The 23,864-nt window shown below is 55.4% G+C and overlaps 1 protein-coding gene across 4 annotated transcripts in view; it reads right to left on the bottom strand.

The window, feature by feature from the left end:
• The window catches only part of ALPL (alkaline phosphatase, liver/bone/kidney), a 65,444-nt gene that overhangs the window by 4,562 nt on the left and 37,018 nt on the right, over positions 1-23,864 (bottom strand). For 3 of the 4 annotated variants that reach the window (XM_018055232.1, XM_018055210.1, XM_018055220.1), the window contains 8 exons: positions 16,458-16,621; positions 11,017-11,136; positions 10,606-10,721; positions 8,985-9,159; positions 7,829-8,004; positions 4,271-4,414; positions 2,613-2,682; positions 438-572 (listed from right to left, as the gene is read on the bottom strand). In XM_018055232.1, coding sequence (XP_017910721.1) covers positions 438-572; positions 2,613-2,682; positions 4,271-4,414; positions 7,829-8,004; positions 8,985-9,159; positions 10,606-10,721; positions 11,017-11,136; positions 16,458-16,518 — 997 coding nt within the window. In that variant the 5' untranslated portion in view covers positions 16,519-16,621. Of the gene's footprint in view, positions 1-437; positions 573-2,612; positions 2,683-4,270; positions 4,415-7,828; positions 8,005-8,984; positions 9,160-10,605; positions 10,722-11,016; positions 11,137-16,457; positions 16,622-20,202; positions 20,342-23,864 lie in introns of those variants that run through there. The other variant, XM_018055238.1, reaches the window with a different exon arrangement.

Below are 23,864 nucleotides of genomic sequence, written 5' to 3'. Positions count from 1 at the left end.
CAATGGGCATCTGGTCGACCCTCGGCCGGTGTCCTTGGGCCCAGACAGGCAGCTGCCCAGGGCACCTCTGACAACAGGGGCTTGCAGACTTGTCTTTGGGGAGGAGTGAAGCTGAGGGGGCTGCACACCCCTCCAGAGACAGGCTCTGGGGAGGAATTTCCAAAAGGAAGAAACCTGCCTCCTCTCTCAGGAAGCCTTCCTGGACTGGTAAGCCAGATGTGCCATCTCCATGCTCAAAGAAGAAGAGCTTGTTGGGCTGGAAGCTTCAGCACCGCCCCTTCGCTCCACCTCTCTTGTTCATGATCTATCCTCGCCAAAGGAATCTCCCTGCTCATCCCCAAATGGGACAGTGCTCTCTGAGAGCTGACCACCCGACCCCTGAACCCGCCTGGATGCTCCCAGGGAAGCAGCCCTGCAGCCAGGTCTGGGCCCCCTACCTTCCACCAGCAGGAAGAAGCCTTTGGGGTTCTTGTTCAGGATCCTGATGGCCATCTCTACCATCTCGGAGAGTGAAGGGTCAGTCACGTTGTTCCTGTTGAGTTCATACTGCATGTCCCCGGGCTCAAAGAGACCTGAGGAGGAGCCAGGAGGGTGTGGGTGTCTCAGGGAGCAGAGGCTTCTCACACATGACTTGGGGGTAAAGGGAGGTGGGGGGGTGGAAGCAGCTCTGGGTGGCTTTGGGAGGGCTGCCTCCGTTCGTCTTCTCAGCCTCGCCATGGTGAAGGGGGCACTGTGTCCATTTCACAGAGGAGGAGACTGAGGCTCAGGTGTTCCGTAACTCGCTACGTTCAGCTGCTAATGGGAGACCTGGGATTCCACTCCATCAGCCCATCCGAGCCTTGGAGGGCCCTGGGCATGGCAGAGGACTGTGTCCCGACTTCAACAAGACAGCCTGGGTGTGTGTTTCCATGCCAGGTTTGAAGGGCTCAGTGCTTATATAGTGAAACAGAAGAAGGTTTGGGGTCACTGTCTCCGCTGTTCCCTGAGTGTGGTGTCTTTCCCCTCGTGAAACAAGGAGAGAGGTCCATTCCTCGCTCATATCACAGGATTCCACGTGTACTGGATTGCTGTTTTCCAGGCCTGGATGTGCTTCTAGAACACCCTGCCCTTCCCTGCGTGCACGGAGCCCAACAGGCGCTCCAGCGAGCAGAGTGCTTACTCTGGGCCACACGTCACCCTGTGTGCTTTGGAAGCACCTGGGCACCAGCCTCCGAGATGTCGCCCAATAACCCTTCCTCCTGGAATTCACGCTCACGTGCCCTCCCTCACTGACTCGGGCTGGCCTATGTATCCAACAGAATACTGTCCAGACAACGGCGTGTGACTGTCCAGGTCCAAGTGTAAGACACTGTGGCTTCTGCCTTGCAAACTCCTTCCTTCTGGGGAAAGCCAGTCACCATGTCATGAGGACACTCAAGCAGCTCAGTGGAGAGATTCACGCAGTGAGAAACTGAGGCCTCCTGCCAACGGCCCACACTGACTATTAGCCATGTGAGTGAACCACCCTGGAAGCCCCAGCCCCAGTCAAGCCTCCGGGAACCACAACCTCCTGAGAGACCTAGCTAAACCACTCCCAAACTCCCGACCCAAAGAAGCCGTGAAGGAGTAAATGTTTGCTCTCGTTTTAAACTGTAAAGCTTTGGGATACTCTGTTATGTAGCCACAGAGATAACTTACACATGAGCTCATTTAATCCTCATGACAACGCTGAGGCAGGCCCGATCACTGTACCCACTGTACAGAGGATTCGTTATCCTCATTTTATAGAAAACCGAAGCACAGAGGGGAGAAATCACTTGCTCAGGGTTGCACAGCTCATGAGTGCTAGGAGCTGGATTTGAACCCAGCAACCTGGCTCTTCAGCCATACATGGAATTTTTATGCTCCGCGGGTAGAGGCATAATCCTCTACAGGCAGTGTGGGCTGTGGGGCCCAGGCGAGCAGAGAGCTGGGTGTGTCGGAGCGATCCTCCGGGTGCCCTGCTCTAAGCCCAGAATCTCTGAGGACACGCCCAGGGCCCAGGGGCCGTGTTCACTGAGAAAGGCTTGCAGGGGCCTTTGCCACCACCTGCTTGGCCCAACAGCCAGGAGGGAATGGGGACCCAGACGTTGGCATGGTGGTACTCAGGGTCTCGTCCCACCTCACCTGGAGCCGCCCCAGGTCCCACAGCTGTTACCCAGTCCCTGAGGAGGTGGGGGCAAACCGCCCCCCTCAGTCAAGATCAGCGGAGACAGTCTAGCTGGCTTCTGCCCTGGCAGTTCCGCAGGGCTGGCTCTGGGTCCCCTGGCTCCACAGCCAAGGATTTAAGTCCCAGCGCCAGCTACGGTTCAGATTCACCTGGGCTGTGCGGCCTGCCAGAGCAGGGCCCTTCTCTGAGCTCTGTTTCCCTTTGTGCTCAATGGAGCTGTTCGCCCTGCACAGCCAGCAAATTTCAGATCTAATTCTATGAACCAGAACCCCTCCCTCAGCCCTCCCAGGTCCTGGAGCCTGGGACAAAGGTCCCTAAGGATTGGGGGGGTGGTGGTGGCTCGGGCCTCGTCCCGCAGTGCTGGCTCACACAGCCCTGGCCCCAGGGCGCCCAGCTGGATGTCCACTCCACCCCCTCCACTTACCCAAGAGGTAGTCCACGGTGTGGGGGTCAAGGGCCAGGAGATCAGTGCGGTTCCAGACATAGTGAGAGTGCTAGAAGGAAGGGCCAGCGTCAGGCATGCTGGGACTGGGGGAGTCAGCTGGGCTGAGTCTGGGGCACGCATGTGTGTCCTTCAGTCATTTAACAGTCCCTCTCTGAGGACCTACCATCCCTGCCTTCAAGAAATGGCAAATAAACAGGTAATTTTAATGCAAGGTGATGAGAATTCTGAGACCAGGGGCACTGTGAACCTAGAGACAAGATCAGGGAGGGCTCCCTGGTGGTCCTAATGGGGACTTGGAGGACAAGTAAGACCTGAACAACCTGGAGTCAGGGAACAGTGTTCCAAGCAGGGGAAGGAGTGTGGAGCAAAGAAGAGGAAGGCACAGGTCACCAGGGGCCTTGAGCACTCACTGAGAGGTGTGGGCTGTGCGTGTTCTCAGAGCCGGGAAGGGAGCAGGGCCCTAGCTCTGCCTGGGGACCCCCACTAAGGGGGTAGTGGGGAAGTACAGCTTCTCCAGGGCACAGAGGCCATGGGAAGGGACTGGCCAGCTTGCCTGGAGAGGGTGCCATTCAGGCCTGGACGGGGGGGGGCTGGGGTCCTGAACTACCAGGAATCAGCTGTGTGCCCTTAGGCGAGATCCTCGCCTTCTCTGGGTGATGGCATCGGGATCCGAGGTTTTTCAAACCTCCGGGGCTGCTCTGGGAAGGAAGGTAGGAAGGCTAAGAAAGTGGGGCTCCCCCGCCGTCCCTCACTTCATGCCCGGGGGGCAGGTAGAGAGACAGCGGCTGGGGATGGCAGTGTCTCTCAGGCTTGGGCCGGGGAGGGGCTCTGGTCTAGCCAGAGCTGACTCAGAAGGCACGGGAAGAGCTCAAAGCGGCTGGGTTGTTCCCCCCACCCACCCCAGGGGACCATTCCCCTGTCCCTACCCCCACCTCAGTCTTGGCCCGGCCCCATCCCACAAGGCCTCCCCAGGGGCCAGGCCTGGAAGCCTCCGAAACCCAACCCCAGAGTGACATCAAAGCGGCTGCCAGGCTGCTCCCCACTGTCTTCAGCTCCGACCACAGTCATTTCCAGACCCCAGCTGCCCCAGGCCCTGTGGCCGGCAGATGGATTTCACGGGCCGGAGCTGCTCCCGGGAGCGAGTGCCCAGGTCTTCCCACGCTCTGGCCTCCCTTCCCTAGCCAGCACGTGCCCTGACTCTGGCCCCTCCCTGCCACCGCGGCCTGCGAGATTCCCCCCACCATGGCCTCCTCCTCCCGCCCCCATTTCGGGGTTTCTCAGCCCCTCGCTTGTGGTCTGTCCCCTCTGGGTTCCCGTAGGTCCTGGGCATCTCGCCATCCAAGCACAGTGTTCCACGTTTCCTTGACCATCTGATTCATCCTTTGCACCTCAGGCCTAGCCAGGGGCCCTGCACTCAGTAGGGGTGCAGGTGGGCTGCATGTCCACGCAGGTCATTCCTTGACCCACCCTCTTCCTCACTGCCTGAAGGAAGGAATCAATGGGCACCTACTGTGTGCCATTCAGACACCTGTAAGGTCCTTTGGGCCTGAGCTAAGAATCACAAGCCCATTCTACAGAAATGAACAGATGCAGAGGACACCTCCCCACCCAGTCGTCGGGCCCCCTGGACAGGCTACCTTGTGCTTCGGTTTGAAGCTCTTCCAGATGTCAATGAGGTTCAGGCCGTCCAGCCTCGTGCCTCTGGCCTTCTCATCCAGCTCATACTCCACATCGGTTCTGTTCTTGGGGAACATGTACTTCCGGCCGCCGCCCATGATCACCTAAAGGGGACACAGCCATCAGTACCCTGGGGGTGCCATGCCATCTGGAGGTTCCCAGAGGCCCGCCTGGAGAACTGGGCTCCCCAGGGGACGGGCGGAGTGGACGCTTCTCTGGGGTGGTGAATCCTGGCTCCGTGTGCGCCCCTCTCCCCGAGCCTCTGCGCCTCTGGCTGGGCCGGGAATGAAATCACGAGTCTACTGGGATTGTGGCTTGGGCTTCAGAGTGCAATACTGGCACTAACCTCCCTTACCTGGCTTTCCAGAAGCCCAATACCAACTTAGGCTGGCGTGAGAGCAATAGCATCTTACAGGGCGTGTGTCGGGCACTGAGGACTTGAGACTGCTGCCGTGTTTAGTCGCTAAGTCCTGCCCCACATGTGTGACCCCAGGGACTGTGGCCCGCCAGGCTCCTCCGTCCATGGGATTCTCCAGGCAAGAATACTGCAGTGGGCTGCCCATTTCCTTCTCCAGGGGATCTTCCTGACCCAGGGACCGAACCCGAGTCTGCTGCGTCGGCAGGCGGGTTCTTTACCCCTGAGCGGCCTGGGAAGCCCTGAAGGGCTCAAGATACCTGATCTTGTTCAGCATCACACAAGGCTGCAAGGCTACCCACGCCACCTCCTTTCCAAATAACTGGGTGCAGAAATATGATTTCTTTCCCCTAAGGCCACACAGCCTCCTCTGCAGAGGACAGAGCCAGGAAGTGAACCCAAGGCCCCTCCAGCTCCTGCTGTGTCCATGGAGCGGAGGATGGGGACTCCGACCGAGAGCTGCCTCCTCGCCCCCACCCAGGAGGCGAGAGGCCTCTGCCAGGGAGGTCTTGGGGCAGCCCAGCTGGGAGCCTGGCAAACAGCGGGCCAGCGCCCACGTCTGTGTAGTCACCGCCAGGCTAATTTTACCCACCGCGCTGACCCGCGCGGGCAGACGAACGCGGGGCTGTTTGTTTTCCTTGGGAGTCCATGTTTGAAGTCCTGACTATTTTTAAAACGGGGGCCAAGGGCATAACAGCCGCCGCCCGTGGTGACCACCACACCAGTGTCCTCCTGTTACCGCGGGCGGCAGCCCAGGCCGCTGCCCCTGGCTGACACCTCAGGAGTGCAGAGTCCAGTGATGGCCGACCTTAGACCCGGCGTCCCCGGGGCTGGCATTTCACAGGCACCCTCCTCAGAACCCAGGCTCCACCGGGTGGACAGGGAGCCAGGAGTCCAGGCTGGGGTGCAGGTGGTGGATACAAGGCCATCCTAGGTCCCGGGTAACCAGAAAGGCCTCTGAAGTCAGACTGGAGTTGGAATCCTGGCTCTGCTGTATCTTGACCAAGGTCCGGGCGCTTAAGCTCTCTGGTTCCATGTGTCCCTCTATTAAATGGAATGGACAGCGCATGCACAGGACTGGCCCAGGAGGAAACGCAGTGGCGAGCAGTCCAGTCCCAGCCGCGCCCCCCGCCCCTCGCCGGGGCTGGCTTCCCCTGCAAGGCATTCTCACGGCCAGCAGTAGTGGAGCTCGGGGTGGCTCTGTGAAGGCAAGCTTCTCACGGCCAGCTCTGGCCGGGTGCTCAGTGGGGGCGGGGCAGGCTTCTGAGAGAAAGGAGAAGGGGACCCCGGGTCACTGGCTCCCTGCCCCCCCAAACTGTTCCCATAGAACCTGACCCCTTGGCATTTTCAGAATGGAAAATGAAGGCCCCAATCTTCTTGCCGGGAGCCTCGTCATTTCCAGCCCCGGCAGGGACTTCACACACTCATTAAACTCCCAAATAACAGACTTGCTGTTTGGCTTTGGGGTTTAGGTTTGTGTCTTTCATTTTTCTTTTTCTTTCTTTCTTTTTTTTTTTAGTAAAAGATATTTATTTTCAGGGCGGACACCAGCATTTTTGTTTCGTGTGCAGCCTGGGGGTGCTGGGTGGGGGGCTCTGTGGTGGGGTGGCAATGGAGAAGCAGAGAAGGACAGGGGGCTGAGGGAGGAGACGGGGGGCGGGGTGGGCCTCCCAGCGGCTGCACCCCCTCACTCAGGCTGGAGTGCAACCCCCGCCCTTGCATCCTCTGCCAGCAAAGCCTTCCTTTAAGCTCCTGTCCCCTTCTCAGGCGGTTGCCGCCAAATCTCTCTCAAGAGCAGTCCCGTAATTACACCCTGCACTTGTACAACAAATGTTCTCACATCCATGACCTCATCTCGGCCTCCAGCAGCCCCAGGAGGCGGGGAGGGGAAGGGGGGGCGCGCTCTGCTCTTGCTACACAGGTGGGAACACTGAGGCTCGGGGGAGGGAAGTGACCCGTCGGGTACCCGCAAAGTCAGAAGGGCGCTTTGCCTGAGATGCTCACTCGCTAGGAGCTGGTCACCAGGACTACACACCCTGAGAAGGGCAGCTCAATCCACAGGTCAGAAAAGAGAAACAAGAGGTTGGAAGAGGGGCAGGTGGCACTTAGAAATTGGGGGGATGGCATGGGGGGAGCCAGGGAGTTAGTCTGGGGGGGCAGAAGCAGACGGAGCGGGAGGGGCCTGGGGGCTCTCTCTCTGAGCCCTCCTGAACCCCCATTCTAAGCTCAGGGGCTGAGGTCCCCTCCCCTCCTCACTAGCACGCCCCCCAACAAGGTAGGTAACAAAACCTTGAAAAGGGAACCAACTAGAGGCTCTCATTTAAGAAACAGAGGCTGGGGGCCCATCTGAGTGTCAGGTGGATGATACTGGGGCATGTGCTAAGCCTGCTCCATACGTCAGCTCGTGTTTCAGGGCAGGGACACACGGCCGCTCCTGCATAAATGCTACCACCTTCTGAACACTCACGAGGCTTCAGGCCCGGCGCTAAACTCTTACAGGGATTATTTTATCTAGATCTTGCAATGGGCTTATAATGTAGGTACATTTCACAAAAGGGCTGTAGAAGGGAAGGCTCAGAGAGGTTAAGTAATTGACCCAAGGTCACAAAGCTAGCAAACAGCAGGCCAAGGAGGTGACCCCGACTTTTAAAGTAAGAGCGTGCTCCAACCATGGCTTGCACATCACCTTTTCTCTGGGCACACTGCCTGAGTGCACGGGACTCACTCCTGTCCATGCATGCGGGAACGTACGGGGCGGGTACTCCCCTCAGATGGTACCATGTCACCCCCACGCTCCAGGGCAGTGCCAGTTCCCAATGGACAGAATAATCCCTGGGCGCCTGACTCTTGGGGCGTGGTGGCGGCCACCTCAGGGTTCATCCCTCAGTCCCACCATGGTGAAATCCCACAGTGCCTCCCTGCCCCAACCGCAAATCCCCTAATGGGCTGGGAGCCCTCCCAGGTGAGGGCAGAGCCAGGCCAAGCCGCTTCTCCTGGGCCAGTCTGGGCCTGAGGTCTCAGGCCCACCGGGGCCCCGCCTCACCAGCCCCGCCCCGCCTACCCCGCCCCCGCCCCGCCCCGGCTACCCCCGCCCCGCGCTTGCCTCAATGTCCTTAACGTTGTGCATGAGCTGGTAGGCGATGTCTTTGCAGCCCTGGCTCAGGGCCTCCGGGGGCATCTCGTTGTCCGAGTACCAGTCCCGGTCAGCGGAGTGGGCGTAGGAAGCGCTAGGGGTGGCGTGGTTCACGCGCGTGGTGGTCACGATGCCCACGGATTTCCCTGAGGAGCGGGGGAGGAGGGGTCGGGCTCATCGGGACATAGTGCTGTCCAAGCCAGCTGTCTTCTCTTTCCCTCAATTCGCTGAAGACGGGCCAGTTCCGCTGCCGGCCTGGGCCCCAGGCTCCCCACCGGTACTAAAGGCAGGCTTATGCGTGTGCTCAGCCACTCGACTCTTTTTGACCGCATGGACTGTAGCCTGCCAGGCCCCTCTGTCCATGGGGTTTCCCAGGGAAGAATGCTGGAGCAGGTTGCCACGTCCTCCTCCAGGGGATCTTCCTGACCCAGGATTCGAACCCAAGTCTCCCGCATGTTCTGCGCTGAGCTAACTGGAATGGCAGGGTGGGTGGCTTCCAAATAGCCAGACAGCTCAGACCCTCTGCCTCTGTGACCCTCCTCACTCCCAAGGGCCCTTGAAGCATGAGCAGCTAGGTGGGAGCCTCCCCTCCACCAAGGACCCCCCCAAGTCCCACCCCTGCAGGAAGCCCCCCCGGCTGCCCTGCAAGAACTCAGGGGCCCCTCCGAAGGGCTCTCAGATGGAGTGTGGCTCTGCCACCTGCATCAGCCGGGCTCACACCACGACTCCCGTGTCGGGGGCATCCTGGTGCCTCCCAGTTCCAAGGAGGAAAGGAACGGGGGTAGACAGCTGCTGGACTCTCATGAGACCAGAGCTGGGCTAGACCCCTCACCTTCCTCATGCTGAACCTACAAGGGGCTATGTTTTCAAGCACATTTTAGAGTCAAACAAATGGACTCAGGGGAATGAGCTGGGAGCAAGCCCACACTGAGTAAGCCCCTAGGCCGAGAGACTTCACTGTCACGGAAGAGAGTCCCTGAAGAGTTTGCAGAGTCCCGGAACATCAGAACCGGGAGGGCCCTGGCGAGCCTCTTTTTCTGCTCTCTCCCCACTGTACAGCTGGAAAGACTGAGGCCCAGACAGGTCACAGAGCCGGGCCCTGTTGCGCACGGCTCGCCCCACTCACCTGCGTCCTTGGCCCAGCGCAGGATGGAGGTGACCTCGTTGCCCTGAGTGGTGTTGCACTGGGAGCGCTGGGTCGCTGCGCTCACCCCCACGGTGCCCTCATTGGCCTTCACCCCGCACAAGTAGGCGGTGGCGGTGCCTGCGCTATCGGGGACCTGGGCGTTGGTGTTGTATGTCTGCAGGTGGAAAAGGAGGGTCAGGGGACGGCCCGGCCTCGGTCCACCCTGCTGCCCCTAACCCCACCCACAGCGCGGGGCCTGGACACGAGGGAGACAGAGGCCTCCTGCAGTCTTGGCTGAACCCTGCTGCCCACCGAGGTCCCCCCACCCCTAGAGCCAGCAGATCCCCTAGCGGCCTGCCTCCTGCCTCCCCCCCATACCCTGGCAGCCAAGGTAACAGGAAGGCGCAGGAACGCAGTGTTCTAGCACATGGAGGCTCTCTGGGCAGAGGGTGAGACCTGGGTCAGCTCTCCCTGGGTCTGGGGCTCTGGGAGCCAGCAAGGGGTGGAGGAGGCAGGTGAGTGTGGAGAAGGGAGAAGGTTCTTGAAGGAGGGAGGGAGGCTGGGGAAGGGGAGGGAAAGTGAGGGGGAGGCAGGATCTAGGAGGAGGAAATGGGGACCCCCTTATTCAGACTTCCCTGGGGGCTCAGACAGTAAAGCGTCTGCCTACAATGTGGGAGACCCAGGTTCAATCCCAGGGTCAGGAAGATCTCCTGGAGAAGGAAATGGCAACCCACTCCAGTACTCTTGCCTGGAAAATCCCATGGACGCAGGAGCCTGGTAGGCTACAGTCCATGGGGCCGCAAAGAGTTGGACACGACTGAGCGACGTCACTTTCCTTTCCTTTTATTCAGACCACTGGTGGGGACCCTGAAACTATCTGCCCACAGCGTCTAGAGGACCCCCAGCACTGCCAACGACAACCCCCGTGACAGAGCTACCAGCTTCCATCTGAGCCGCCTTGGGAGAAATGAACGTCACAGAGCCCCGCGCAAAGAGTACACGCTGCGTGATTCCATTCTCATCAAGCGCAAAAGCAGGAACAGCTAATGTATGGCATCAAAAGTCAGGCAGCAAGAACTGGAGGGGACTGGCGGGCAGGAGCCCCGGCTACCGTCATGTTCAGCTTCTCAACCCCAATGCTAGTCACACAGACACGTGGAAAGTTGGTGGAAAAGTCACCCTGCACACGTGTGCCCTTCTCTCTACACTTGTTGTGCGTCAATAGATCTTAAAACCAGGGAGCTGAAATCCTCAAACCCTTAGGAAGCAGCTACCGCTGTCCTTTCTTCACGGCGGGGCCACGGAGTCCCCGGGAGGGCTGACCACCTTGTCAGTGGGCTTGAGGGGTCCAGCAGGAGCCATGCCCCTGCCCTTTACTCCCTGGTGGCTCAGAGGATAAAGCATCTGCCTGCAATGCAGGAGACCTCGGTTTGATTCCTGGATCGGGAAGATCCCCCTGGAGAAGGAAATGGCAACCCACTCCAGTACTCTTGCCTGGAGAATCCCATGGATGGAGGAGCCTGGTGGGCTACAGTCCACGGGGTTGCAAAGAGTCGGACACGACTGAGCAACTTCCCTTCACTTCCTCCTGGAAGGTGGGAGGCTTGGGGCTGGAGCTCACCTTGGAGAGGGCCACGTAGGGAAACTTGTCCATCTCCAGCTTGGTCTCCTCTCCAGGGTGGTGGTGGAGCTGACCCTTGAGGATGCGGGCAGCTGTCACGGTGGAGACGCCCATGCCTGTGGTGGAGGTCAGGGGGTTGGGGGAGCTCAGGTTTTCGGGCTCCCAGCCTCTTCAATCAGGTCTCTCAGGCCCCCAATAGCCCCGTAGCCTGGGGCTGAGGCAGGCTGGGCAGGGGCCACCAGAGCCTGACCTTCCTCCTTCCCTCCTTAGACCTTCAGGGCCCACAGCCTGCCCCCCGCCATCCTCTGCAACATGCCCCCAGAGCCCGAGCCTCTACAACACAGCCCCCTTCACCTCTGCCTGGCCCTGGCCCCCGCCGCCCCCGCCCCCGCCCCCGCCCCCAGACCTCACCATCTCCCAGGAACATGATGACATTCTTAGCCACGTTGGTGTTGAGAGTCTGAAGCCTCAGGGCATTTTTCAGGGTCTGCTGAGCTTGGTCTCGCCAGTACTTGGGATCTTTCTCTTTCTCTGCGGAGACAGAGAGGCAGAGTTACTCAGCAGGAGCAGAGCAGCTCCCCAGCCATTACAGACCCCACCTTCTCCTGGTGATGGCGGGCTGCCTGCAGTCAGTGTAGCAAGCAGTTGCTGCCCCATCCCAGACAGCCATCCTGAGGTCTGCCAGCCTCTGCCAGGCCAAACAAGCCTGAGGACTCTGGGTCTTCTCCCCAAACCCGAGAGTGGAGGAACCAAGGCTCAGAGATGCCAAGCGACTCGCCCAAGGCCACACAGCTCTGGCAGACACTGGCAGAGCTGGGCTTCCCTCCAAAGCCCACACTCTTTCCTTCTACCCAGTGGAGAGACATTGTTCCCAGGCAGCAAATGAACAGTGCACGCACAATCAGGAGGGTACTGTTTAACCTATTCAAGAGAACAAGCTACTTCCAAAGGCAGGAACTCCCAGATGTATCCCAGCTATCAATTATAAACTCTGCTTGGCTTATTCATTAAAGTAGGCTCGGCAGGAGCCTGACTCAGCAACAGCTATTTAGCAGGGCTGGAAAGCAAGGCTTGCCTTTCTGTTTACCGTAACAAACTAAAAGGAGCCAAGTACAGCCTCACTCTTCTTAGCATAAACTGGCCAAGAAGATGCTCTGGGTCCCTCATTCCTGGGAAAACCAGGAATGCCTTCTTTTCTCTCTCCGTCTCTCCCCACCGCCCCCCCCACCATGTCCATGGGTTGAGTCATCAATTTTCCAGTGGAAAGAACACCCCAGTGCCTGACAGCCCTTGCAGAACAGTTGCTGTGCGGAGAAGCCGAGCTCCCTGGTCCTCAGTCTCCTCCCCGTCAGATGCGGGTGTTTGCACCCTCAGGGTCTCATGAGGACAGGATTAGATAAGGCAACACACGGACCTACAGGAGAGGATCAACACCCCACTCCCAACAACTCCATGCCAGGTCCGCACTCCCCTTTTCTTCCAAGCAGAGGCCCCAGATCCCTGTCCATGGGGGTCAGGGCCCTCCCACCTCCTGTTGGTTTCTGCTCTGTGCTTGGGCCCCACCAAATCTGCCCATCCAGGCACAGAAGCCTCGAGAAGGGCGCTCCTCAGGGATTCTCTTTCAGCGGCCTCCATTGCCCGGAAGGAAGGCGGAGGCCATGAGAGGTGGGAGGGTCATGTCCAAGGTCATGTTACACATTCACGGCTGAAGACACAGGCCTCAGCCTGTGGCCCAGCTCAGGCCCAGGCTCGTAGCGCGGGTGAAGAGCACAGCTTTCCTTTTTTTATGGTTGTGCTGGGTCTTTGTTGCTGCACGTGGGCTTCCTCTAGTTGCAGAGTGCTTCTCGTTGGAAGAAACCCACGTGTGGAATCCTCCTGCATGGTCCTGAACCCACGACCCCCGGGACTGAACCCATGACCCCCGCGCTGGCAGGGTTCTCAACCACTGGACCACCAGGGATGCCCCCACAGCACTTCCTTCTTACGCACGGCACCCAGGCTCGTGCCAAGTGCCTCCCCCTCCCCAGCAGCCTGACGGAGAGGCTACCATTACCTCCTCCACATTACGGAGTAGGGAAACTGAACATCGTGAGATTTGAGCCGCAGAGGAGCCGGGAACCCACACTGCGTGGCAGTGCTCTTGCGTGGGGCAGGGACACGGGAGGAAGCCGTTCTCACCTCAAGCCTGGGAGCCGTCCATGCCCCACTCCCCTCCAGCGGCCCCATCCTCACCCCGATCCCTTAGCCCACCACCTTCACGCAGGCAGCCCCCAGCACCAACCCTCTCTTTCGAAGCTCCCCAAGTTCAGACCTCCCAGCTGGAGGCTCCTGCTGGAGCCCAGAGACCATGGTCCTTCCATCCAGCTGAGTGCGTTTATGCAAGTTCCTGTCACTTGAATTTCTGTTCCAGGAAAACGAGAGGACGGAGCTACTCACAGGCAGTTCTAGGACTAAAAGACGTAAAGCCTGGGCAAGTGCCCTTGGCCAGTGGTTTTGTTTTTTTTAAACTTGGATTTTCAAATAGAAGTTGTTGTTTTTTCTCAATTGAAGTATAGCTGATTTACCACATTGTGTTCTTTTCTGCTGCACACCAAAATGACTCATTTCATTCAGTTCAGGTGCTCAGTCGTGTCCGACTCTTTGTGACGCCACGGACCGCAGCACGCCAGGCCTCCGTGTCCATCACAAGCTCCCGGAGCTTACTCAGACTCATGCCCATGGAGTTGGTGATACCATCCAACCATCTCATCCTCTGTCGTCCCCTTCTCTTCCTGCCTTCCATCTTTCCCAGCATCAGGGTCTTTTCAAATGAGTCAGCTCTTCATATCAGGTGGCCAAACTATTGGAGCTTCAGCTTTAGCATCAGTCCTTCCAATGAATATTCAGGACTGATCTCCTTTAGGAGGAACTGGTTGGATCTCTTTGCAGTCCAAGGGACTCTCAAGAGTCTTCTCCGACACCACAGTTCAAAAGCATCAATTCTTCAGTGTTCAGCTTTCTTTATGGTCCAACTCTCGCATCCATACATGACCACTGGAACGAACCTCAGTTATTGACATGTCTTTTTTCTTTCCATATTCTTCTCCGTCACGGTTTATTCTAGGATATTGAATACAGTTCCCTGTGCCACACAGTAGGAACGTGCTGTTTATCCATTTTATATGCAAGAGTCTGCATCTACCAACTCCCACTCCGCGGGCTACTGGTTTTGATCAGGCATCTACTAGCTGTGGGCGGGTTTCAATCTCCCTCCTGCCTTCCTCCCATATATGACCACAGTGCCGAGGCTTTGGTCAAGGAGCTTCTTTGGCCATTTGGGTGCCATCTGGGTGGTGATGAACTTCTGCCTCTCCTGCCCTCCCCCCGGCACCTGGCACACGCCCTGGAGCCTGGCTGCCCTCAGCCTCCCTGTTGCCATTGCTTCTTCTCCAGGTGAGCCCTCTACCTGTTTGCCAGTTCCCTGCTCCGCTTGCTCCCCGGGGCACTGGGAGTCTGGCGAAGGCACAGCCCTTGTCTTTCTCACCAGCGCTATGCCAGGGTCCAAGAAGGGTTTGGTGGATGTCAGACTGACTTCATGGTCTGAGGACTGGTTTAAGCAACGGTGGCTTTGGGCAACTGAGCATCAGGAGTTATTATTTTCGGAGACCATTAAAGGACACTCGGAAATCCTTGCGCTGTAAAGAATGCTACATGAAGAGTACTTATCAGTACGTACTATAGGAGTCCATTTACATGAAGCCCCAAAACAGGCGAAACTCGTCTAAGGTAGCAAGAGGAAGCCTAGTCATTTCCTCTTCCCTGCTTGGGGCGGGGTGGGGGGGTGGCACAGGAAAGCCCTTGGCGTCCCATGACTGGAAATGTCCTTTGTTGATCTGGGTGATGGTTACATGGGTACCAAAATATGTCAAAACTCATCAAGCTGTCTATTTAAGGTTTGTGCTGCTGCTGCTGGTAAGTCGCTTCAGTCGTGCCCGACTCTGTGCGACCCCATAGACGGCAGCCCACCAGGCTCCCCCGTCCCTGGGATTCTCCAGGCAAGAACACTGGAGTGGGCTGCCATTTCCTTCTCCAGTGCACTTTGCTGTAAGTTACACCTAATTACTTTTTTAAAGATTTGTTTTTTGATGTGGACCATTTTTAAAGTCCTTATTGAATTTGTTACAATTTATCACTTGTTTTACAGCCTTGGAGTTTTTGCCCATCTTAGCTGGTCAAGCTTAGCTAAGCTAAGCTAAGCTCGCTCCCTGACCAGGGGTCAAACTCACACCCCTTGCATTGGAAGGTAAAGTTTTAACCACTGGCCTGCCAGGGAAGTCCCCTAATTTTTTTTTTTAAAAGGAAAAGGCCATGATGTAACACTATTACACACCCATCAGAATGGCTAAAATGAAGCAGACATGAAAAATTAAAGAGCTGAATATTTGAAGATTTTTCATTTTGTCACTTTTTCATCTTCTCACGTTTCATCCACCTGCTCGTCTTTCACCCAAGAGGGCTGTGAGTGCTGAGAAAGCAAGAACTCAGTCCTAGAGTGACGTTGGGCCCCCAGCAGTCACACTGAAAGGCATCATGCGATCACAGCAGGAGCAACGGCCCGGGAGCCTGGCAGCTCAGGTTCAGTCCCCAGGCCTGCTGCGGACGTGCCGTGTGACCTGGGAGGGCCAGTCCCTTCTCTGTACCCCAACCTCCTCATCCGTTGAAATATATTCTGCCCATGAGCCCCTGCTCCCTGCCTGACACTGCGGCTGTCCCCTGTAATTCCCACAGCAGCCCTAAGGAGGAGAGATCAGAATCTCCACCGAGCAGATGGAGAAATCAAGGCTCAGGGAAGGCAAGTTGGGGGACTCCCAGTCACATGCTGGAGTGAGCCAAGGAAGACTCCCCTTCTACCACAGACACTGAAATGCTGAAGGAAAAAACAATTGAACATAGCGTACAGCTTGAAAAAGGAAGGCAGAAGGCAGAAAAAGGGAGCAGAAGGGAAATTCCCAGGAGACAGAAATTAAGCTGATATTGAGGGACCCTTGGAGTCCCCGAGCAGACACGAAACAGTTGAGACTGTTTTCAGGTACATGTTTTGCCTGGGAGATACAGAAGAGTTGGAGAGAGAAAGCCAGTCATGAAATGTGAACTCAGTTCCAAATCTGAAGGACTTTCCTGGTGCCACAGTGGATAAGAATCTGTCCGCCAGTGCAGGGGACACAGGTTCGAACCCTGGTCCGGGAAGACTCTACATGCTGTGAGGCAACTCAGCCCGTGCTCCACAGCTCCGAGCCCACACTCTACAACTAGAGAATTCCCGTGCAAAGCAACGAAGACCCAGTATAGTAAAAAATAAATCAAATTACAAAATACTCCAAATCTGAGCCTGAATTTAAAGTGCAAGAGCCCCAAACTGAGAAATTAACATAAACACTCTTACAGGATTGACTGAAGAATCAAACAGAATACCACACTGTGGAAACACTTTCATGTGAGTTTCCAATAGGAAACATAAACTGCAAAAACAAAAAAATGAATAAAACTCCTTGAAGGTGAGTTTTAAAGCAAGAATTACAAAATATAAAGAAATGTTCTATCAGGGGTTTATAGAAGACTTTATAGAGTAAAAGTTCTATTTCAGATTCCTAGAGATAAGAGAGACTAGAAACAGCAATTAAAGAATAATATAAAAGGAAGACTGACTTTTCCAACACAAACACATGTAGTAGCTGGGATTTCCTGCTCTGAACATTTGTTTCCAGCTCTTAAATACTGTGGGTGACTCTACGACCCTGACCATAGACACTGCCCTCATCCTATCCCAGCAATACCAGGCCTCCCACTCCATCCACCCTTGCCCCCAGTCCTACCTGGCACTAAGGAGCTGGCAAGACAGGTACCAATAGCCAGCACTAAGAATGGTGAAATCATGGCGTACTCCAAGACCTGCTTTCTCTCTGGAGCCCAGAGGTGTGATGGATGTGGCTGGGAAAGGTGGGCTGCCAGTGGTCAGCAGTTAATTGATGTTCCAATCCTAGAAATTAAAAAAAAAGAAAGGCATGGAAGTCACAGCTCCAGAGGTCATTTGTTCATTCACTTATTTGTTTGTTGACTCATTCATTTCCCACTTATTCAGGAGGCTAGGCATTAGGATGCCAAATCGGAGTGGTCCCTCCCTCAGGAAGCTTAACCACACAAAGAGCTCTAGAGGCATAAATGAGTTCTGTGCTGCCAGCTAGTCCCTTCTCATTCCTCAAGTGAAGGCTCACTTTCAACCCATCTGAAGCCCAGAAGCCATCAGAGTTTAGCTTTTCTGCATAGTGCTTCTCAAGCTGCAGGATGCATCAGAATTTTCCAGAGGGCTTGTTGAAACAGATTCCAGTACCCCCAACCCTGGCCCGGAGACCCCAATTGCATTTCTAACAAGCTCCCGGATGCTGCTGCGGCTGCTGACTCACGGACCCTTCTGTGAGAAGCTCTGTTCTGGAACATCCGTCTTCAGCCTTGAATTACCCATGTCCCAAGTACATCAGAGATAAAACAGAGAGTCCACCTTTTCTCACAGGGACACCTACATTTGCTCTTATAGGACAACGATATTTGCAATGATCTCTTCTACAGCTTGTCATTTATGGCAAGAGATATAAAAGCTATACAAGCGACATACAGGACAAGATTGGCTTACAAGTGCGATAATTTTGGACAGTGACATTTTAGATGACTGATTATTTTTTCATTGTTGTTTTTCCAAATTTTCCTTCTGTGTTGAGATGTTACCTTTATAATTTTTTTTAAATGTTATTTTTTAAAAAGGACTGAAAGGAGACACTCCGGAATGTTCACTGTGGTTTTCTACGGGTAGTTAAGATTGTAAATGACTATTTCTGAGCAGTGTACTAACTCTGTTGAGAAATGTACTAACCCTGTTGCGTATACATGTTACTGGAAGATGAGAAATTTTAAACGGCAAGAGTTGCACTGGAAAATAATGTTACTATTTTCACCAAAACCAAGATAAAAATGATTATTTCATTTGTTATGGGAAACAGCACAACATCCTACCACAACAGTGGCATGCGACATAAGAAACCACCCTACTCCTGGAAAAGGGATCTTGATTCTTGATTCAAGCCTAAAAAGGCGCATGGGGGCAATTCCCCGGCAGTCCAGTGGTCAGGACTCTGCGCTCCCACTACAGGGGACATGGGTTTGATCTCGATCCCACATGCCCCTCAGTGTGGCCAAACTAAATGAATCAGTAAAAGGTGCCTGGGGCATTCCGGCGCCCACAGACACGGCTCACCAGCTCCCCGTCCCACAGAGCACCCAGCGTGCCTCAGACATGTCATCCAGCCGGATAGCCTGTGCTGGGGCAGAGCAGGGGGAGGCAGCGCAGGAAGGGAAGCTCCGGGACTGAAAGAAAGTGTCCTCCATCTAACAGCACTTAACTCTGCGTGGTGGGATTTCAGATGACTCTTAATGCTTTAAGTCTACTTTAGTTTCCAAACATTACTAGAGTCTATTCTAACATCAGAAAAAAAAAGTAGTTAAATTGATATAAAATATCAAGACAATCATAGCCTGTGCTTCTCTGCTTTTTTCTGTTTTGCTTTTGATTTTTATAGGAGTATAGTTGCTTTACAATGCTGTGTCACTTGTACCTTCTATTTTGAAAGTAATTCCTTCCTGGTCGTTGTCACCCACCACACGGAGCGCTTCTAAGAGCGGGGACCTTGCCTTATTTGTTTGTACTCCAGTGCTTGGTACAGTATCCATTTATATCAGTCGAAACTCAGTGGTCTAAGAGCTGGAGGTAGGGAGGAATCACCCCCAAATCCTCCCTTTTTGTGTGCGGAAAAGTCCAAGTGTTGGCAAGGGATTGGGATTACCAGAGTATCTGTTCACCGCTGGTAGGCATAGATTGGTACAACCACTGTGGTAAACCGATGGCATCTACCAAGGGGACACCATACATACGCCCTCTGACCCATTGAGCCTCAACAAAAATGCACATGTGTTCATCAAAAGACGTTTGTAAGAACATTCACATCAGCCCTGTTCATAATGGCCTCAAAACTCTGCCCATCTTTGGTGAGACGGATAGATGCATTGTATGGGTTCACGAGAAGGAAATCTACACAACGATGAGAACGAATAATTGAGAAGAATATACATCAACAGGGATGCCTCCTGTGAAGGTGAGGTTGAGTGACGGAAGCCGATCCGGGAGTATATATCGTGACTCTTAATGATGGTTGTTGGTGTTTAGTCGATAAGCCATGTCCCACTCTGAAGTTTAAAGCATACTGGCATGAAGACATTTGGAGAACGGTTGGGACTGGTACTGGGGAGCAGGGATGAAGGGAATAAGAACAAATAAAGCAAAACCTGAGCTCATGATAGAAGCCCACACATTGAGGGATAGGACTCACTCAACCGTCTGCACCACAGTCCACAGCACACACATCAGTGAGGAAAAAAGAAAGTGAAGGAGGCCCCAGGAGCTCTCCAAGGCTCAGCCGGCCCTGCCTGGCTCTTCTTGTCTCTTTCCTCTGCTGGCCTGATGCTCTGTGAGAGTGAAGACCCACCTCTGCCCCGTTGCTGACTCCCAACCCCGTGCACACAGAACTGGCTCTGTAAACGCTAAGATGCAAAGTCCCATGATTCAGGATGGAATGCTCTGAATTTTGGCCCCAGGGCTGTGGCTTTGAGAAAGGTCTGTTCTGAAGACAAACAGGTGCCTTTTCCCCATTGCCTCAGCCTGGGAAGGAGAGGAGGCAAGAATCTAGGAAACCAGGGTCTCCTAGGAAACCCCAGGGCCAGTCACCCTCGTTGGCTCCTCCTCTCAGCCCCCACCCGGACTCAGAGGCTCCAAGTCCACTTCCGGGTGGGTGGCCCTGGGCGATGGGCTCCGTGGGGCTCCGTCTGCGGCTGCAGGGACCCTGGCTGCCCACCACCCTCTGCCAGCGCTCTACCAGTTCAGAATGGAGCCTCGGGATGTGTGCCAGCCCCCCCACCACCCCCGCCCCCCACCTCCCAGCCAGACTATCTCTGCCAGGCTCCCAGCTACGTGCTCTGATTATGCACAGCAAGCGTGCAGAAGCCCTGGCTGGGCTCAGCCCTGCAGGAGGAGCAGCTACTTGGTAGGTTAGGGGAGGAAGCGGAGGCTGGGCTTTGGTCCTGAGGACTGACTCAGCATCCTGGGACAGAGGGCCCTGGAGCCCCTTGAAGCTGGGCAGAAAGCCAGCCCTGGATCGGGCCTCAGAAGGTCCAGGACAAACGACAGAGTAACAGGACTGATACAAATCACTAGCGCTTCTTGGGCACTCGGATCCAGCCCTGTGCTAACAACAGTGTATATCTGTGTTCCCACTTAACAAGTGCTGTTAGATCCCGTCTTACCGTTCAGGAATCTGAGCAAAGGCTCTCAGCTAGTCCGTGGTCAAGCGCAATTCAGTCTCCAGCGGACTCAACCTCTTGGGGCCTCGGTTTCCCCACCACGGAGAGGGAGAGCGACCAGTGCCCACCCTTCCCCCCGACAAGAGCAAACAGAAGCCACACGAATCTAGGGCAGGACCTCTGGCAGGGCGGGAGTCAGCCTGGGGCGAGCCCTACCTGAGGGGCCGGGCCAGACGGGTGAAGAAGCACACCAAGGCCAAGGTCAGCACCAGGAGGAGGAGGCTGAGGACCGCTGTGAGGACCAGGTCCAGGGTGGGGGACAGCAGGGCCATCTTGAGCCAAGAGGGCCCCACGGAGCAGCCACCACAACCCGGAACACTCAGTCACACGAGCCCTGGACACCTGCTCCAAAGCCCTGGGTCAGTGGCCCTGACCTGGCTTTGCTCCTTGGGGTTAATCTTTGGGGATTAGCCCGGGAGGGGTGAAACGGGAGGAGGGACAATCCCCGAGGCTCTCCTCCCCCAGGCTAGTCCACCCCTACTTGAGGCCTGGCCCTTCCTCCTTCACGCCCAAACATTACTGAGCACCTGCTGGGTACCCGGCTCTATTCAAGGTACTAAGGACTCAGTGGGGAACAGGACAGACACCTTCTGTTTTCCTGGAGATTCTTGACCAGCTAGGATAGGAAAAGCACCTACTATGTGTCCGTCATTGTGCTGGGCACCTTGTGGGATAAAAGCACAGAAGGAAAGGAACCCCTACCTGGGGTCATGATCTTTTTTTCTTTTTTTTAAACACTAATGTATTGGATGATTCTGCTTTGCCAAAAGAGAATTCCTAAAAACTTAAAAAGAAATGTATAGCCAAGACATGGTAGCAACCCAAATGTCCATCAACAGATGAATGGATAAAGAAAATGTGGTACACACACACACACACACACACACACACACACACATACACACACAGACACACACACAGAGGAATATCACTCAGCCATAAAGAAATGAAACCATGCCACTCACAGCAACGCAGATGGACCCAGGGACCATCATACCAAGCAAAGCAAGTCAGATACAGACAAACACCATCCAACACTGCCTACAAGTGGAATTCAAAACAACAGTACCAACGAACCCGCCCACAAGACAGAAACAGACTCATAGACCCAGAAGGCAAACCCACTGGTGCCAAAGGGGAAAAGGCCACGGGGGAGGGACAAATTGCACAATTGTTTTTTCCCAGCACTAGCTGCCGCTCCAACCCATTTCCACGCCCAGGAACCTGTGTCTGCTCTGAATCAGCCAGAGAGGTGAACCCACATCCAGAATGAGAGCAACTGTTCTTACTGAGCACTTCCAGATGAAGGAAAAACAGATGCTCAGAGGTGTAATGATGGAGTTGGAATTTGAACCCGGATCTACTGGCCATCACAGCTGTAACCCCAACCCCAGCACTGCTTCAGGTCTGAGATTGTACCAGCCCTGCAGGGCGGCAAGAAGGCTTCAGTCAAGCCTCAGCCAGGGGTGCAAACCCAGCCATCACCAGAGAGGCAGCAACACAGGCTCGAGGGCGCTAAACCGCCACCTGCCTAGAGGGGCCTTTCCTGCTTCCCAAGTGCCCCCAACTCCCTTTTCATTTTTCTTTGGTGGTGGTGGTTTGGTTGCTAAGTTGTGTCCGACTCTTGCGATCCCGTGGACAGAGGAGGCTGGCAGGCTACAGTTCATGGGATTCTTCAAGCAAGAATAGGGGTGGGTTGCCAATTCCTTCTCCAGGGGATCTTCTCAACCCAGGAATCAAACCCGGGTCTCCTGCATTGTAGGCAGATTCTTTACCAACTCAGCTACAAGGGAAGCCCTTCATTTTCCTTTGGCTTCCGACAACCTCTCAAGTCAGGATGGTGATTATAGTTCCCAGCTTATAGATTCAGAAGCTGAGGTCCAGAGAGGTGAAGGCGCTGCACACCCACGGGGCCTGGGTGCCTGAGAGACCAGGCCTTTTCCGATTATACGTCCAGCCTCCTGGGACACCTCAGATGCCACGGAGCAAAGCACCCAAGGTTGGTGGGGGGAGATGCTTTTACCCTCTTGGTGCCAAGGGAGGGACCCTTCTCCTGGAGACAGAAAGCCCACTGGGCTCACTATGAAAACAGGAAACCCATCGCATTACTCCCTTAAATCTTTTTCTTTCTCACTTTGCATCAGATCCTCACCACACCCTAATGATATAGGCAGGGTAGATGCGGGAAAATGAGGCTTATCAGGAAAGCCGTTCTGAGCTGTCACGCAGCCAGCAAGTCCGGTTCAAGTCCCAGCTCCATCACCCCCCAGCTGCCCAATGCTGGTCAGCTCCCGCATCAGAGAGCTGCTGCCTTCTCCTCCCAACGTCTCTCTCCCATTTAGGAGACCCCAGAGGCAGGCCAAGCACTGAAATGTGACGTACCTCATCTCGCCTGTGTGCACTCAGTCGTGTCCGACTCCCTGTGACCCCATGAACTATGGCCCGCCAGGCTCCCCTGTCCATGGGATTCTCCAGGCAAGAATACTGGAGTGGGCTGCCATTCCCTTCTCCAGGGGATCTTTCCAGCCCAGGAATCGAACCTGGGTCTCTCAGACGGCAGGCAGATTCTTCACTGTCTGAGCCAGGAGGGAAGCCAGCAGTACTGGAGTAGGTTGTCACCTCCTAGTCCAGGTTAGCTTCCCAACCCAGGGGATGGACCCGCACCTCCCGCATCTTCTCAACCCAGGGGATGGACCCGCCCCTCCCGCATCTTCCCAACCCAGGGGATGGACCCGCCCCTCCCGCATCTTCCCAACCCAGGGGATGGACCCGCCCCTCCCACATCTTCCCAACCCAGGGGATGGACCCGCCCCTCCCGCATCTTCCCAACCCAGGGGATGGACCCGCCCCTCCCGCATCTTCCCAACCCAGGGGATGGACCCGCACCTCTCCCATCTTCCCAACCCAGGGGATGGACCCGCACCTCCCACATCTTCCCAACCCAGGGGATGGACCCGCCCCTCCCGCATCTCCTGCATTGGCAGGAGGATTCTTTACCCCTGCACCGCCTGGGAAGCCCATACTTGATCTTACTTTAATCCTTATTAACTGAGAGCTAGATACAATCATCCCCCTTTCCAGGTGAGGGAAAAAAGGCCCAGGGGGCCGTGGTGAAGAGGATCCAGGGTTACACCGATGGGAGGTGCAGAGCCAGGCCTTCACAGGGCTCCAGGTGGGCCCTACCCAGGGGTCACCCCTGTTCCAGACTCTTCCCACCGCAGCTCACCCAGGAGTGCTCCCCACCCCCACTGAGCTCCAAAGCCCGAGATACCCTTTATAGCTCCCCTATTCACCAGCCTAATAAATCAGTATGAGGCCTCAGGAGTGTCACTGTGCGCTCCCTAGCAGTGCTTGGTGCAGGCAGTTATTTGTCCTTGGGAGCCCCCAGTCTAGCGGTCACAGTTCAACAATGTCTGGGCTGGGAAGGGTTCTTTGACCAGATCTTCCCAAGTGTCCCCGACCACAAAAATCACTCTGGGTGACTGCAGGAAAAGTCCTGTTTCCAAATGGTACCCAGGGAGGTGCATAGCCTGGCAAGTGTATGAGGGAACTTTATGGGGTGATGGAAGTATTCTTTACAGTATTCTGGGGGGTAAAGTGTATAAACACGTAAAAATTCATCCAGGGGCCAATAGCCCCCACCTTGCCTGAACTGTTAGGTGAGAAAGATCTGCCGATATGTGAGTTAAGGAAACACTGGGAAAGAAAAGGCGTCCTGGGGGTGGCTGCATTCACATTTTTAAAGAAATTAAAGAGACATGACAACCTCCCCCCCCCCCCACACCTAATTAATTCTTAGCCTCCACCCCCACCTCAAA

The sequence above is a fragment of the Capra hircus genome, chromosome 2, assembly GCF_001704415.2.
Source record: "Capra hircus breed San Clemente chromosome 2, ASM170441v1, whole genome shotgun sequence".
In the NCBI taxonomy this organism is placed as follows: domain Eukaryota; kingdom Metazoa; phylum Chordata; class Mammalia; order Artiodactyla; family Bovidae; genus Capra; species Capra hircus.
This window is presented reverse-complemented; position numbering and strand designations above follow the sequence as displayed.